Source organism: Coregonus clupeaformis, chromosome 9 (assembly GCF_020615455.1).
Source record: "Coregonus clupeaformis isolate EN_2021a chromosome 9, ASM2061545v1, whole genome shotgun sequence".
Taxonomy (NCBI): Eukaryota; Metazoa; Chordata; class Actinopteri; order Salmoniformes; family Salmonidae; genus Coregonus; species Coregonus clupeaformis.
In genome coordinates this window covers 17742539-17759623 of record NC_059200.1, presented here as the reverse complement: position 1 = coordinate 17759623, position 17085 = coordinate 17742539, and the positions used below count along the sequence as shown (strand labels likewise).

The 17085-nt window shown below is 47.4% G+C and overlaps 1 protein-coding gene across 6 annotated transcripts in view; it reads right to left on the bottom strand.

Annotated features, from left to right (window-relative positions):
• Positions 1–4027: 4027 nt before the first annotated feature.
• The window catches only part of LOC121574509 (probable E3 ubiquitin-protein ligase HERC1), a 78491-nt gene continuing 65433 nt past the window's right edge, over positions 4028–17085 (bottom strand). For all 6 annotated transcript variants that reach the window (XM_045222501.1, XM_045222503.1, XM_045222506.1 and 3 more), the window contains 21 exons: positions 16208–16339; positions 15999–16100; positions 15552–15725; positions 14290–14592; positions 13810–13875; positions 13460–13585; positions 13142–13280; positions 12886–13067; positions 12372–12527; positions 11446–11568; positions 11232–11334; positions 10623–10792; positions 10175–10313; positions 9351–9520; positions 8908–9077; positions 7244–7409; positions 6913–6989; positions 5533–5785; positions 4984–5136; positions 4556–4861; positions 4028–4311 (listed from right to left, as the gene is read on the bottom strand). In XM_045222501.1, the coding sequence (XP_045078436.1) occupies positions 4126–4311; positions 4556–4861; positions 4984–5136; positions 5533–5785; positions 6913–6989; positions 7244–7409; positions 8908–9077; positions 9351–9520; positions 10175–10313; positions 10623–10792; positions 11232–11334; positions 11446–11568; positions 12372–12527; positions 12886–13067; positions 13142–13280; positions 13460–13585; positions 13810–13875; positions 14290–14592; positions 15552–15725; positions 15999–16100; positions 16208–16339 (3396 nt within the window). In that variant the 3' untranslated portion in view covers positions 4028–4125. The remainder of the gene's footprint in view (positions 4312–4555; positions 4862–4983; positions 5137–5532; positions 5786–6912; positions 6990–7243; positions 7410–8907; positions 9078–9350; positions 9521–10174; positions 10314–10622; positions 10793–11231; positions 11335–11445; positions 11569–12371; positions 12528–12885; positions 13068–13141; positions 13281–13459; positions 13586–13809; positions 13876–14289; positions 14593–15551; positions 15726–15998; positions 16101–16207; positions 16340–17085) is intronic.

Here is a 17085-nt window from a genome sequence, read left to right as displayed (position 1 = left end):
AAATGAAACAGTCCAACAGAAAAAGTATTTGTATACCATTCCTCCCCGCCTTAAATACTAAGTACAACAAATGCTATATCTATCAAATCAAAACACTCAAACTAGGCTATATCATTACAGCACATCTATGGAGTAACATAATTTATTATTTTCATATAGCTTCATATCCTCTTAATTGAGGATTGCTGTTATTTTGCGAAAGTGTCGCACAGTTCATCCCTGAAAGAGTGGTATTGCAGGTTCTCATTTTATCTACATTTCAGACTAGAAGATTTGATGTGGCATGAGGAAAAAGTTACACTCCAGTATTCCAGGGGGTTAGGAACAGGATATTCAATTACGACGTTCTGCAAGAAATCCCCTTTAATATATTTTTCTTTGCTCAAGCAACAATTTATACAGGTCTATAAAGTGCGACAACATAAACAACCAATCATGACACCTTTTTAATACAACTTTTAGCTTACATCCTGTTTTGTTTATCCCGAAGCTTTTCTTAATGTAGTCCAAAGCTTTACGAGTCCAACATCTTTAAGGGAAGAAACACCTTTTAAAAAGTAGAATAATGTAGCCACAGCACACAGTCAGTAGTTCACTGACACCTTGCCCTCGACACAGAAGTCTGGAAGGTCTTTCTCTCCAAGAGTCAGAAGTCTGGAAGGTCTTTCTCTCCAAGAGTCAGAAGTCTGGGAGGTCTCTCTCCAAGAGTCAGAAGTCTGGGAGGTCTCTCTCCAAGAGTCAGAAGTCTGGAAGGTCTTTCTCTCCAAGAGTCAGAAGTCTGGGAGGTCTCTCTCCATGAGTCAGAAGTCTGGGAGGTCTCTCTCCAAGAGTCAGAAGTCTGGGACGTCTCTCTCCAAGAGTCAGAAGTCTGGGAGGTCTCTCTCCATGAGTCAGAAGTCTGGGAGGTCTCTCTCCAAGAGTCAGAAGTCTGGGACGTCTCTCTCCAAGAGTCAGAAGTCTGGGAGGGTCTTTGTCTCTCTCCAAGAGTTCATGCTCTAGTATTTTGGGCCAAGCAACAAAAAAAAACTAAAGCATGTAATTCAGAACTCTACAATAGTGTTCTGTCTATAGCTTTGACCTATGCGTTTCAAAAACCGACCATCACATCACATCCCTGTACATCGTTTCATGGAGAAAGCGCTGCAATTTAAACACTACACTTTTCACAAACTGCAAAAACACAAAGCCATTTATAAATACGCAGCAACATAGCACAGTACAGTCAAGTTTTGGCAATTTTTAAATCTGTCGAGTGCATTGTTTATTAGGTGGCATTGATGGACATTACATTCATCCAAGACGATACATTGTATTTTACTGTAGTTGGTAGTCTATATGGACACAGATTGAGGCTTGTTTGGGACTCTGACTTAGTCTCCATCCCAAATGGCACCTTCTTCCCTATATAGTACACTACTTTGGGTACAGGTTCAAACAAGTGCACTATAAAGGGAATAAGGTTCCATTTGGGACCGCATTATCATCATCATCATTTTATCACTCTCTCTCAGACACAGCTCTGTTCTCTCTCTCAGACACAGCTCTGTACTCTCTCTAAGACACAGCTCTGTTCTCTCTCTAAGACACAGCTCTGTTCTCTCTCTCAGACACAGCTATGTTCTCTCTCTCAGACACAGCTCTGTTCTCTCTCTCAGACACAGCTCTGTTCTCTCTCTAAGACACAGCTCTGTTCTCTCTCTCAGACACAGCTCTGTTCTCTCTCTAAGACACAGCTCTGTTCTCTCTCTCTAAGACACAGCTCTGTTCTCTCTCTAAGACACAGCTCTGTTCTCTCTCTAAGACACAGCTCTGTTCTCTCTCTAAGACACAGCTCTGTTCTCTCTCTAAGACACAGCTCTGTTCTCTCTCTAAGACACAGCTCTGTTCTCTCTCTAAGACACAGCTCTGTTCTCTCTCTAAGACACAGCTCTGTTCTCTCTCTCAAGACACAGCTCTGTTCTCTCTCTATCAGACACAGCTCTGTTCTCTCTCTAAGACACAGCTCTGTTCTCTCTCTAAGACACAGCTCTGTTCTCTCTCTCAGACACAGCTCTGTTCTCTCTCTCAGACACAGCTCTGTTCTCTCTCTAAGACACAGCTCTGTTCTCTCTCTCAGACACAGCTCTGTTCTCTCTCTAAGACACAGCTCTGTTCTCTCTCAGACACAGCTATGTTCTCTCTCTCAGACACAGCTCTGTTCTCTCTCTCAGACACAGCTCTGTTCTCTCTCTAAGACACAGCTCTGTTCTCTCTCTCAGACACAGCTCTGTTCTCTCTCTAAGACACAGCTCTGTTCTCTCTCTCTAAGACACAGCTCTGTTCTCTCTCTAAGACACAGCTCTGTTCTCTCTCTAAGACACAGCTCTGTTCTCTCTCTAAGACACAGCTCTGTTCTCTCTCTAAGACACAGCTCTGTTCTCTCTCTAAGACACAGCTCTGTTCTCTCTCTAAGACACAGCTCTGTTCTCTCTCTAAGACACAGCTCTGTTCTCTCTCTAAGACACAGCTCTGTTCTCTCTCTCTCAGACACAGCTCTGTTCTCTCTCTAAGACACAGCTCTGTTCTCTCTCTAAGACACAGCTCTGTTCTCTCTCTCAGACACAGCTCTGTTCTCTCTCTCAGACACAGCTCTGTTCTCTCTCTCAGACACAGCTCTGTTCTCTCTCTAAGACACAGCTCTGTTCTCTCTCTCAGACACAGCTCTGTTCTCTCTCTAAGACACAGCTCTGTTCTCTCTCTAAGACACAGCTCTGTTCTCTCTCTAAGACACAGCTCTGTTCTCTCTCTAAGACACAGCTCTGTTCTCTCTCTAAGACACAGCTCTGTTCTCTCTCTAAGACACAGCTCTGTTCTCTCTCTAAGACACAGCTCTGTTCTCTCTCTAAGACACAGCTCTGTTCTCTCTCTCTCAGACACAGCTCTGTTCTCTCTCTAAGACACAGCTCTGTTCTCTCTCTAAGACACAGCTCTGTTCTCTCTATAAGACACAGCTCTGTTCTCTCTCTAAGACACAGCTCTGTTCTCTCTCTCTAAGACACAGCTCTGTTCTCTCTCTCAGACACAGCTCTGTTCTCTCGCTCTAAGACACAGCTCTGTTCTCTCTCTCTAAGACACAGCTCTGTTCTCTCTCTAAGACACAGCTCTGTTCTCTCTCTAAGACACAGCTCTGTTCTCTCTCTAAGACACAGCTCTGTTCTCTCTATAAGACACAGCTCTGTTCTCTCTCTCAGACACAGCTCTGCCAGTGAGAGTGACATTACACAGTATACTCTGGTCAATAGAGTATAGGCTATATATCTTTAATGTAGGCTACATTCCAATATCCACACTAGTGTACCAGTTAGAATGCATGCCCAATACATTGCTTCATTGTAAATGGTGTGGTAGTATAGACAGCCGAACAGCCCTAACAGCTAACCTACCCACTACTAGACTAACCAAGATCAAAGGTAACATTTCCCAGCCCAGCCAGCAGTTCACTGGCGGGTTTAGAGCACAGCAGATAAATTAAATAAACCTAGCTAAACACCACATGTGAGTGTGTGTGTAACTGACTCCAGCCAGGAGGCTATGGTGTCATCGTCTGAATGAAAGATGGCCTTCGTGTTTGCCAACTTTGACCTATTATTATTATTATTATTCACAGCCTTTTTCTTTCTGCGTACAATAGTCATATTACTCCTATTTCCTGTAGTATAAAGGTTATTCAGCCTGTAACGGCAACAGATTTCTCCCACATAAATACATCTCAGTAGATTATGCACTCTCTTTAAACGATGCACTCTTTAAACAAGTTATTCATTAACAAATATTCTGTACCATGCAGAAACTGTGAATTCAAAACAAAAGGCTTAAAAACTAAAACGTTTTCCCTCAGAGCGAGCGATAGAGAGATCACCTCATTCAGCCACTGGGTTAATTCAACGAGCGCCACACAGAGCCCAGAGCCAGAGGCTAGCACTGACTATCGCACCAAAAACACTAAAAAAAAGAAGCTATGAGGAAGAAGAAATGACATGACAAACGCTTTGAGATTTCAAGTAATGTTGTTGACGTTGTTGTTGAGCAGGGTCTCATCAGTACACAGTATCATTACTATCAACACTATCCGCATCACCAGTATCATCAATACTCTGTGTCGGATCCGTCGGCCGGGTCGGTGTTTCGGGACAGCATGTAGTTGTCCATGTCGATGGAGGGACAGTTGTGGATGGAGTAGCGCAGCCTCTCGGCCAGGATGGCCTGGCTGGTGTAGGGAGGCAGACGCAGCTGGAAGAAACACGTCTGGGCTGTGGGGAGTCCGTTCACAGGCTGGGGATAAGAGGGAAGAGGGGTTCAGAGGGAAGGAGGGTTGTTTTCACATTTTATTAAGTAGTGAAAAAAGGGCTCAGAGTGGAGTACACAGATGACCCAAATATTGTATATTGTATATACAATACAACTAGCCTGGTCCCAGATCTGTTTGTGTCATCTTGCTAACTCCTATGGTCATTGGCAAGACGGCACCAACAGATCTGGGACCAGGCTAGGGATGAATGTCACTCAAAGCACTTACTCTGTCAACCTTGATGATCTGGAACTTCTGAGTGATGTCAGCGGGGTTGGAGGGCAGTCTGGACCTGCCGGACACGAAGCGCAGGAAGAGAACCCGCTCCTCATTGGCAAACTCCTCCAGGCTCTGCCACAGCCAGCCAATCAGCTGGTGGCTGTCTGTGATGTCGCGGTATCGGACTACTTTCTTGAGCATCTCCACGGAGACCTCGGGCAGACCGCAGACCAGCTGTTCTAGCTGCCGTGCCGTGAGGAGGGAGAGGAGAGGCACCGGGATGATGGAGGACATGCCCTCTCGCACCGCTGCTATCTACAGGTAAACAACAACAGCCCCAGCAAAAAAAAACAGTCACAACAGGTGACCATCACAACAGCCGGGTACAGACACAGCACAATGACGATACAGCAGCGTACAACAACAACAAGAGATACCTGTCTGTCCATCTCGTGCAGCCGGTAGTCCAGAGCCCTCTCTACGTAGTCACTCTTGTTGGAGAAGGTGAGAGAGATGTTGTGTCCCCCAGGGACCACTGGCACCAGCTTGCCATCTGCACTGTGGGCCATGAACGAGTCCAGAGGAATCATCTGGAGACAGAGAGAAAGGACATGAGGGTTACACATAACTCTCAGTACACAGTCAAAGAGATGTGATCCATTTTAATGGCGTATGAAAATAAACTTAAAAAGAGAAATGGCTAAATAGTCCGGAAAGATGACATCCCTGCGCGGTACATGGCTGCAGCACAAACATGGTGATGCAAGCCAGTTTGAACATGCCACTGGCTAAAGCAAGCAAAGAGCGGTATCTAGCTACATCTCTATAAACCGGTTTCCCGGATACAGATTAAGCCAATAGTCATGGACTAAAAAGCATGTTCAATAGAGAATACCCAGTGCAAATGAATAGCTTTTTAGTCCAGAACTAGTTAGGCTTAATCTCTGTCTGGGAAACGACCCAGTATGTATCACGTCCTCCCTCACCACGTGGAAGTTGTCCTCTGTGATGCCGCTGTTGTCCAGGTGCAGGATTCCGTGCAGGGCGCGGTAAGTAAGCAGGTCCACCTCCTCCAGGTCCGGCCCCCCCAGGGGGATACAACACAGCTGCTTCCACACCCAGGGGGCCAGTTGCAGGTCCAGGGGCTTCTTGGTGCGGACGGCCACCGCCATCAGGATGCCTAGGAAACGGAACTGGACCATGTGGTCTTCGGAGACAGCTGCTGGGTTTAGCAGGAATCTGACAGGGGGAATTAGAATCAGATTGTTCAACCAAAACTCCAGGAGCCAAACAAGACTGGAAAGGCCTATTGGTTCACTTCACACATAGTAGGAGCTTTCCCAGCAGGCAAAGGTGCCTGAAATGACGTCATTACGCCACATAATCCAATCAAACCCCAGGAGACACAAGACCCCAGTGGGCAAAACCGGTTGAAAGGACGTCATTAAAAGCAGAAACCTTCTCAGGGACAGGGCCTGGTTGCATAAAACATCTTAAGTGTTTCCTTTAAGGAATCATTTTCCCTTACCTGAGGGAAATGTTTTAAAGGGTGTTGCATAGAGCCCCTCAAACATTTCCTTAGGTAAGGGCATACTTAAGGGGTTTTACAGTAGTTTGAAGGCATATCCAGCAGAAAGAGTCTCTGGTTACCATGGAGACAACCTCCACTGACTGAACCCCTCGTCAAAGAGATTGCATTAAATTAGGGAGATCGCAAAATAGAACTTCTATATTCAAGACATGAAAAACAAATTGATTCAGAAGATAATAAAACACGTTTCTTTTAGGTACTTTTTTTCTCAACTTGTTTCTATTCCTTTCTAGCACGTCCAGCTAACTTACAGAGTAGGTAGCTAGCTAGCCAGCTAGCCTTGTAGCCATGGATCGTGCACCTTCCATTGTTTAGCTAAGTAGCTAGCTAGATACTGTATATACCTAGCTAGCTGGTGGATGTTTTCCTTTTGCAACCAGGGCAGAGGAAAGCAACATTCACCTCCACAAAACGTGACAAGATTTAATGCCGTTTACATTGATATCCATACTGAATGAAGCACTTAAGGGACCTCATGGGCACCCTTAACTTTTTGACTTTAAGGGGAAAATTCAACTTAATGTTTTGTGCAACTGACTTAAAGTTACATAAACTTTAAGGAAAAAGATAAGGTGGGAATTAACTTTAAGATGTTTAAGGCAACTGGTCCCAGGCCAATTGCTTCACTATGCACATGGTAGGAGGCAGAGCTTTGATTTAAAGGAACTCACAGCCGGTAAGATCGATGGCTTTACCATGAAAAACGAATATCAAGACAAAGAACATGAGACCATGTGGATAGCAGAGAGTGTCTCAGGAGTGATTCATGATGTACCTGTCGGTGTTACTTCCCACGTCAGTAGAGCTGTTGGGGGTGTGGATGAGCAGATCAACCACACCAGACTGCAACTCCTGAGAAGGGAGCATGTCGCAGCAAGACATCCATATTAATCTTTTCACATCAAACATGTACGTACAGTGAGCAGGGTTGAGATCCATTTTATTTCAATTCAGTGAATTCAGAAAGTGACCTGAAATTCCAATGTACCTCAATGAAAGGTCATTCATAAATTACATTAGAATTTCAGTTAAGTTTCTGAATTTACTGAGTAGAAATGGAATTGGCATCTTCGTACAAAATAAGCTGACCTTGAATCAGGGCCTACCTGACACATCTCCGTGATGGTGTCATCAAATACTCCCCCTGCGTCGTCAGCCCCCTCCCCAACCAGCTTGACCTTCCAGGCCCTGGAGGGCAGCCTCAGCTCCAGGGGGTTCAGTGAGACCACCTGCTTGGCGATCTGCACAAAGATGGGCTTGCTGGAGCGCCCCCTGTGGAGCGGGGGACAATGGGCATTTTTACTGTTAATCATTGACTACTACTAAAATCAATCATCATCGGCAACTAAAATGCAGCCTTGTAGGGCAATGCATGGGAGGCTACCCCAAGGGCAATGTATGTCAATCATCTTCAACTAACATGTTACAATTAACATGTTAAGGGGATCAGCATCCACTGTGTAACTTCAGTATGGAACCCCAGGGGATCAGGATCCACTGTGTAACTTCAGTATGGAACCCCAGGGGATCAGGATCCACTGTGTAACTTCAGTATGGAACCCCAGGGGATCAGGATCCACTGTGTAACTTCAGTATGGAACCCCAGGGGATCAGGATCCACTGTGTAACTTCAGTATGGAACCCCAGGGGATCAGGATCCACTGTGTAACTTCAGTATGGAACCCCAGGGGATCAGGATCCACTATGTAACTTCAGTATGGAACCGCAAGGGATCAGGATCCACTGTGTAACTTCAGTATGGAACCCCAGGGGATCAGGATCCACTGTGTAACTTCAGTATGGAACCCCAGGGGATCAGGATCCACTGTGTAACTTCAGTATGGAACACCAGGGGATCAACATCCACTGTGTAACTTCAGTATGGAACCCCAGGGGATCAGGATCCACTGTGTAACTTCAGTATGGAACCCCAGGGGATCAGGATCCACTGTGTAACTTCAGTATGGAACACCAGGGGATCAACATCCACTGTGTAATGCAGATTTTTGTTATTTTCTCATCATGAAGGGCAGAAGCTTCTAACTGCTCCAGGAGTGCTGCACTGCTAACTGCTTGTTCTTCCAACCCCGCAGGGTGCATGGGTGTGAGTGTGCCATTGGGGGGGTCGGGTTGAAAGGTTAAAATACAAATTCTCGTTCTCCACAAAGAAATGGACAATAAAGTATTTTCTTCTTCTTCTTCTAAATGAAATGTCTCATGTCTAGTGTGGCATTACCTATAAAAATACCCCATTTTGCCCTAATTGACTGCCTCAATTTGTCGGGGCATGGACTCCACAAGGTGTTGAAAGCGTTCCACAGGAATGCTGGCCCATCTTGATACACACGGGAAACTGTTGGGGCGTGAAAGATCCAGCAGCGTTGCAGTTCTTGACACAAACCTACTACCATACCCCATTCAAAGGCACTTACATTTTTTGTCTTGCCCATTCCCCCTCTGAATGGCACACATACACAATCCATGTCTCAATTGTCTCAAGGCTTAAAAATCCTTCTTTAACCTGTCTCCTCCCCTTCATCTACACTGATTGAAGTGGATTTAACAAGTGACATCAATAAGGGATCACAGATTTCACCTGCATTCACCTGGTCAGTCTATGTCATGGAAAGAGCAGGTGTTCTTAATGTTTTGTATACTCAGTGTAGAATGCAGTAGAGATTCTCTTTTCACCTTTTATTGAACATTTTGTGATATCCAGCACCTGCTCAGAAACAATGGATGTGTCTGTAATCCTTAAAGGCTTCATTACCTGGTGGAGATCCTCTTGACGGTGATCTGGGGTCCGTAGGTCTTGCCTTGGGTCATGGTCCTCCCTATTGATCTGACTAGTGGTAGAGTGTTGACTTTGGGGGACAGGAGGCCTCTCAGCTGGCCCTGGACGATGGCTGCTGTCCCTGAGCTGTAGCGAGATGCAGACACCTGGAGACAGGGAGAGAGGAGAGAGAGAAACATCAAGTCAGGTTAAACTGTTTTTAATGTGCATCATCACAAGGTCTTAATACACTTCACAGAAGACATCCAAATCTAGATAAGACACAGTAAACATAGAAACAGCTGTGTGTGTGTGTGTCCATGCGTGACAGACAGACCGGGTAACGGGTAAGACATGAGACGTAAGGTAAGACTGTGTGACTCATTCCCCCCCGACATCCATCAGAGATCACGTGAGGTTGAGAGCAGCTTGTTCATTACCTGGTTCCTGGGGTGGAGGTTGAGCAGCCTCCAGGACTTGTACATGAGGTCAGAGAAGTGGTGGAGCACCCGGAGGCGGGTGTTGAGGACGTCAGGGCTGCAGTCTTTCAGAGCGTTATACTGGGGGGGGACAGACTGGGGCAGACCCAGCTGGAGGTTGGCTGAGGCACCTGGAGAAGAGAGACACTGTTAATGGAAGATGAAGAAGAGGACATTTACATTACATTTTAGTCATTTAGCAGACGCTCTTATCCAGAGCGACTTACAGGAGCAATTAGGGTTAAGTGCCTTGCTCAAGGGCACATTTACGTCATTTAGCAGATGCTCTTATCCAGAGCGACTCACAAATTGGTGCATTCACCCTATAGCCAGTGGGATAACCACTTTACAATTTTTGGGGGGTAGAAGGATTACTTTATCCTATCCCAGGTATTCCTTAAAGAGATGGGGTTTCAAATGTCTCCGGAAGGTGGTGAGTGACTCCGCTGTCCTGGCGTCGTGAGGGAGCTTGTTCCACCATTGGGGTGCCAGAGCAGCGAACAGTTTTGACTGGGCTGAGCGGGAACTATGCTTCCGCAGAGGAAGGGGAGCCAGCAGGCCAGAGGTGGATGAACGCAATGCCCTCGTTTGGGTGTAGGGACTGATCAGAGCCCGAAGGTACAGAGGTGCCGTTCCCCTCACTGCTCCATAGGCAGACGGGTAACAGTCCTGGAATGTGGACTACTGAATGTCCAACCCCAGGAGACATTGTGGATAACATCTGCCGAGATACTGGTCTCCAAGCACATAGAGCTGAGGCATGCCATCAGTGTGTGTGTGTGTACCTGAGGCTTTGGCGGAGGGTGAGGGCGTGGTCCAGGCTGAGCTGTGGCAGCGACCAACAGAGATCTGTCTGATGTTCTTCCCCTGTAGGGCTGTCACCAGGGTGGGCTCCTTCACTGGGCTGGAGTGACCCAGGCCAAGCTGAAACACAGGTCAACACGCAACAAAGACTGACTTTAGTGGAAAGTCACATTCTGAATGAGAGGTGAATCCTATACAGCAGCACTACTGTATGGCTCCATCTCAGTCTTTCCGCGATTCCTCACATCTCATCTCCTCACCTCCTCCTCAACCGCAATAGGAGGAAACGGTCCAAGCTCCATCCTCTCAGACCTTCTTCTCAAATGAGTTTTGGGAAGGAGGCGAGGAGAGACGACGCAAGGAATTGAGGAAAGATGAATGGAGAAGTCATCTAATACTGTGGTATAAGTAGAGAAGCTGTGTTACTACCTGTCCCTCACAGTTGCAGCCCCAGGCATAGACATCTCCAGTAGACGACAGGACCAGCACGTGCTCACAGCCCAAAGCTATGTCCTCTACAAACACCCCTTCCAGGGCTGGCACCACCTGGGGACGGTTGTGGTTCTTCAACAGAGAGTCTGGCAGGCCGATCAACCGCTCTGAGGGGAGAGGAAGGAAGGAAGGAAGGAAGGAAGGAAGGAAGGAAGGAAGGAAGGAAGGAAGGAAGGAAGGAAGGAAGGAAGGAAGGAAGGAAGGAAGGAAGGAAGGAAGGAAGGAAGGAAGGAAGGAAGGAAGGAAGGAAGGAAGGAAGGAAGGAAGGAAGGAAGGAAGGAAGGAAATAGGTCTTAACATTTTTACATTAGGTGGGGAAATACTGTCAAATGTATTTCTAGCTCAAGCACCACAAAATCAATGTATTTGAGAGCACTTTAATATGGATGTATTACAATAGGTGGGGAAACTGATACCTATTAATATATAGCTGCTGTAGCACCACAAAAAGCAAAGCTGGTGGTCGATAACAATAAAAATAATAGTTTGCCTACTACTGTAGTCTAGTCTGCTGTGTAGCTTCCAATGATAAACTACATGAATTACCTTGTCCAAAGGTGTAAACACGCCCATCTTTGGCCAGAACAACAGAAAACTGGGTCCCACAGCCAACCTTCTTGATTCCCTTGTTACACAGTTGCTCCACTTTCTGCAAAGTCAAAAAGGATGAGAGTATGAATATTAACTCCCACAATACTACACAGTATAACGTATAATAAGGTTATGTTGTTGAAACGTGAGAGGAGCACTGTTAGCTTACCTGAGGATAAGACTTGACAGTGCAGGGACCCGTCCCCAGCTTCCCATAGTCCCCGTCACCAAAGGCCCAGACACTCATCCCATCGGACGACAGCACCAGGGTGTGGCTGATACCACAGGACACCTTGTTACAATGGGAGGAAGACATCGTCAACATATAGGTAACCATTGATCAAAGCTTTCAGAGATCCACTGGCAATAGGAATCAGATATGAGTCTGGGGGGGCCAAAAGAAAGCAGAGCATGGGCCTGATTGAATTCAATAAAGGTTATTCATCCTATGAGGGGGAAATTGGATGTCACCAGCAAGACTTAAACAACATGTATACGCCAGGCCCTGAGTTTGAGACCCCTGTTTTAAACCCTTTTGTTTCTTAGGCCATCACAGATTACAGGACAGACAATCAAACATGTTATCATCAGCTCTTTACCTGTCCGATATGAAGGAAGTTACCTGTCCGATTTGATGGATCTTACCTGGATCTTACCTGTCCGATATGATTGGAAGTTACCTGTCCGATATGATTGGAAGTTACCTGTCCGATATGATGGAAGTTACCTGTCTGATATGATGGATCTTACCTGTCTGATATGATGGATCTTACCACTCTGATATGATGGATCTTACCTGTCTTATATGATGGATCTTACCTGTCTGATATGATGGATCTTACCTGTCCGATATGATGGATCTTACCTGTCTGATATGATGGATCTTACCTGTCCGATATGATGGATCTTACCTGTCCGATATGATGGATCTTACCTGTCCGATATGATGGATCTTACCTGTCCGATATGATGGATCTTACCTGTCCGATATGATGGATCTTACCTCTCCGATATGATGGATGTTACCTGTCTGATATGATGGATCTTACCTGTCTGATATGATGGATGTTACCTGTCTGATATGATGGATCTTACCTGTCCAATGTGATATCCCTCCAGTGCTGTGACTCTCTCTGGCAGCATCTTGTTGGATGTTGATCTTTGACCCAGACGACCAGAGTCTCCACTACCGAAGGTGAACAGCTTCCCGTCTGCTGTAATCACCGCTGAGTGTTTGAACCCACACGCCAACTGTTGTGTGAAGGAAAGGAGAGATGTATGACAGAGACAGAGAAACTATTCAGGATAAATGAAACCAAGACATAAGTCAGTCAATGGCTCTGTTCCAATATCCATGCTAGCCTACCACTTAGAATGAAGCATTTCATGTAAATACAATGAAGGGTATGCAATCTACAGTAAGAGGGATTCATATAACGTCATTTAACTTCCCAGTAATGTTAGGTGTGACCTGTCAGATGAGTAGGCTGGTCCCAGATCTGTTTGAGCGGTCTTACTAACTTGTTATTGTCAGATTAGCGCCAACTCATAATCACTTCCCAGTAATGTTAGGTGTGACCTGTCAGGTGAGCTCCATCTCCAGTCCTACCTGCACCACCTCCTCTCCCTGCAGAGCCTCCACCTGTTTGGGCCGTCTCTGTCTTTCACTGTTCCCATGTCCCAGCTTCCCATAGTCCCCGTCACCCCAGCTGAACACCTCCCCCGTCTCCGTCAGGGCCAGGGAGTGGCCGTCAGAACCGCAAGAGGTCACCAGCTGGGTCACCACGTAGCCTGGGGGGTCAACAAGGGGACAGAGGGGTCAAAGGTGTCAAAGGTCAGGGATCAACCTGAGATAAAGTTGTTACCTTGTAAGGCTGAGATGACTGTGGGGGTATAGAGGTCATCAGAGTTGCCCTGGCCCAGTCTCCCATAGCTACCCTCTCCTACAGCCAGCACCGTACCGTTGGCCTGTACCAGGAAGGTACAGTTCTGCCCACACACAACCTGAAGAGAGTAGAGTATCACAGGTCAACAACAGAGACTCTTTGAGCTCAAAAATGTAAGAAGTCTAAGAAGGGAAAGTACTATCTGGAGCTGTCGAATAACCAATGCTCACTACGTGTGCTGTAATGAACATGACCCTGGTGTATTAGTGGGTTATGAACAGTCTCTCTCTACTCTACCTGATGTGTCTGGGACAGAGAGGGGGTGATGGTAGGCACCATCAGGTTGGTCCCTGCGTCTGCCAGCTGTCCGTGACGCCCGTTGCCCCACAGAAACACCTCACTCTTCCCTCCCTGCTGCCAGTCCTGTCAGATACAGTAATACAGCCTTTCAAAGCACTTCATGGATGTTTTACAGACAAATCTTACCTCAGGGGATATGGGCTGCATCAGAAATGGCACCCTTTTCCCTATATAGTGGATTTATTTTGACCAGAGCCCTATATAGGCCCTGATCAAAAGTAGTGCACTACATAGGGAATAAGGTGCCATTTGGGATGCAGATATGGTATTAGAGACAGAAATCTTACCTCAGGTCTGGTGGTGGCCCAGGACATGAGCTGTTCATCCATCATGAAGCTCCATTTACTGTTGTCCTGCAGAAGAGGAGAGGAGAGGAGAGGAGAGGAGAGGAGAGGAGAGGAGAGGAGAGGAGAGGAGAGGAGAGGAGAGGAGAGGAGAGGAGAGGAGAGGAGAGGAGAGGAGAGGAGAGGAGAGGAGAGGAGAAGAGAAGAGAAGAGCATCAACAAACTGTGTGAGCTGCCATACATCACAGAAAATGTATGGAAAGTTGAACAAATAAAATGAAAAATAATATCATAATATATATATTTATTTTGTATTTATTTTTACACTTTCGCTGGCAGCTAGCCTGTTTCTCCAATATGTCAACCCTACACACTCCCAGGTGCCCTATCCTCCACGTAGTACACAATAATAGGGGATAGGGTGTCATTTCAGACACCATCCTAGTCTGAGGAAGCTACAGTATGACTCTGCTTTCTGCTCACCAGGGGCTGGGTGAGTTCTGTGCCTCCTGCCTGCTGGAACTCTGGGACAGTGAAGGATTCTGGGAACGCTGTTCCCCTGGCGATGGCCTCTGCGCTCTTCACAGTGGTGGAGAAGGTTTGGAGCCAGCTCCACTCCATGGGACAGGAGTGTGTGTGGTCGGGGCTGAGGCTGGCAGGGTGGTGGTGGTGGGGGGGTCGGCAGGGCCGACATAGGTACTGTTCCAGGGAAAGGCCGACGGTCAGAGAGGCCAGACTCTGGAGGAAGGCACTGTGGACCAACTGGTCACCTGCTGTCACGTGACTCTATAGAGAGAGAGAGAAGCGCAGACACACATGTACAGACAGACACCCCACACACACAGACAGACACCCAACACAGACAGCCACCCCACACAGACAGCCACCACACACACACACACAGCCACCACACACACACACACACACAGCCACCACACACAGACATCCACCACACACACACAGCCACCACACATACACAGCCACCACACACACACACAGCCACCACACACACACACACACACATCCACCACACACACACACACATCCACCACACACACACACAGCCACACACAGCCACCACACACACACACACACACAGCCACCACACACACACACACAGCCACCACACACACACACAGCCACCACACACACACACAGCCACCACACACACACACACACAGCCACCACACACAGACATCCACCACACACACACAGCCACCACACACACACACAGCCACCACACACACACAGACACCACACACAGCCACCACACACACACACACACAGCCACCACACACACACACAGCCACCACACACACAGACACACTGATTAATCTTCAAGATCCAATGAGGTGGAAAACTACTGTATTAGACGATTTTCCTTTGGGCTTAATAACCTTGCAAAGAGAGAGGAGCCATTTCTCTGTAAATGGGCCTACAGTGACAGTCTGTTGAGTTCAGCAGCATTAACGAAGGCTGGATTACACCCACCAAGCGTTCCCTGTAGTAGAACCCGCATAAAGGCGCTTTCATAAAGTTACAACCTCTGGAATCCACCGAAATCCCAGTGCGGTGCATGGTGAAGTCACAAGCCGTTAGGAGAGCCTCTACAGAGGAAGGGTAGGAGTGTAAATCTATCCAGCCTCCTGCAGCAGTGTGGGAAGTCTCTCCAGGAAGACGGCCATGCATGGGCCACACTAACAAACTAACTAAATAAGATAACTAACTAGCTGTGCTGTACTGACCCTCTCGTAGCTGTACTGCTCCTGCAGCAGTGTGGGAAGTCTCTCCAGGAAGACGGCCATGCAGGGCGCACGGTTCAGACCCAGAATGCCCTGTGTTCTGAGGACGGTGCGGCAGGATGCCAACACGTGGTTCTGGGAGATCCAGTCTGACGTACAGCGGATCAGCAGCGCATCCTGTTGGAGGGGAGGTCAGACATCAGACCCTGTTCCCTAGGTCTCTTTCTCAGTCTAAAAACCTGTCCTCTCATCTCCTCCCCTCTCTTTCAACTGCACTGATCTGAAAGAAGTGACCAGGTGAAAGCCAGCCTAATGATAAGCTCGCACCATTCTGTTTGCACCTGTCAAGTCTGGTCCAATCAGTGGAGATGAAGGGGGAGATGAGGACAGGACAGATTTTTAAGAGATCGAACCTGAGGCCCAGTGCAATGAAAGGCATACTGGACTAACCTTTGACCTCCCAGAGCAGGCGGCCACCCCTACGTTTGGTATCCAGGTGGTACTGACCACTGAGCCCAGGCCTGTCACCACCGTCTGTAGGATGGAACCATCCTGTAGGAGAGGGGAACCAGGATAAGATTAGAACACACATCACTGATCACCGGATTTGCTACGCAGTGCATTATTGGTAGTGTAGTCCATCATGCCACAGCTCTCACCTGTAGAGACCAGATGTTGAGTATTCCTCCTATCCCTCCAGACACCAGGGCCAGACCACTGGGGCAGAACGACAGGGTCTTCACTGCTGTGATGTGACCACTCAGTCTGAACACACACTTGGCACTGCCACGCTAGGGAAGCAAACACCACATAGATCAAGACACGGTGAATAAAAGAGTCACTGGACTTAGAAGGAGATAAACATTTCTGTTCTCCACAAAGACAACTGACAACGTTCTTCTTCCCGTTTCCATTTAGGTGTCAGAGGAAATCGGAGAAGAAAGGAGACATAACCGAAGCCGCTTATCTCGGTCATAACTAAGATCTACAGAAGACTGACTGTACTGACCTTGATGCCACTGAGCTCTACAGAAGACACCGACTGTACTGACCTTGATGCCACTGAGCTCTACAGAAGACACCGACTGTACTGACCTTGATGCCACTGAGCTCTACAGAAGACACCGACTGTACTGACCTTGATGCCACTGAGCTCTACAGAAGACACCGACTGTACTGACCTTGATGCCACTGAGCTCTACAGAAGACACCCGACTGTACTGACCTTGATGCCACTGAGCTCTACAGAAGACACCGACTGTACTGACCTTGATGCCACTGAGCTCTACAGAAGACACCGACTGTACTGACCTTGATGCCACTGAGCTCTACAGAAGACACCGACTGTACTGACCTTGATGCCACTGAGCTCTACAGAAGACACCGACTGTACTGACCTTGATGCCACTGAGCTCTACAGAAGACACCGACTGTACTGACCTTGATGCCACTGAGCTCTACAGAAGACACCGACTGTACTGACCTTGATGCCACTGAGCTCTACAGAAGACACCGACTGTACTGACCTTGATGCCAC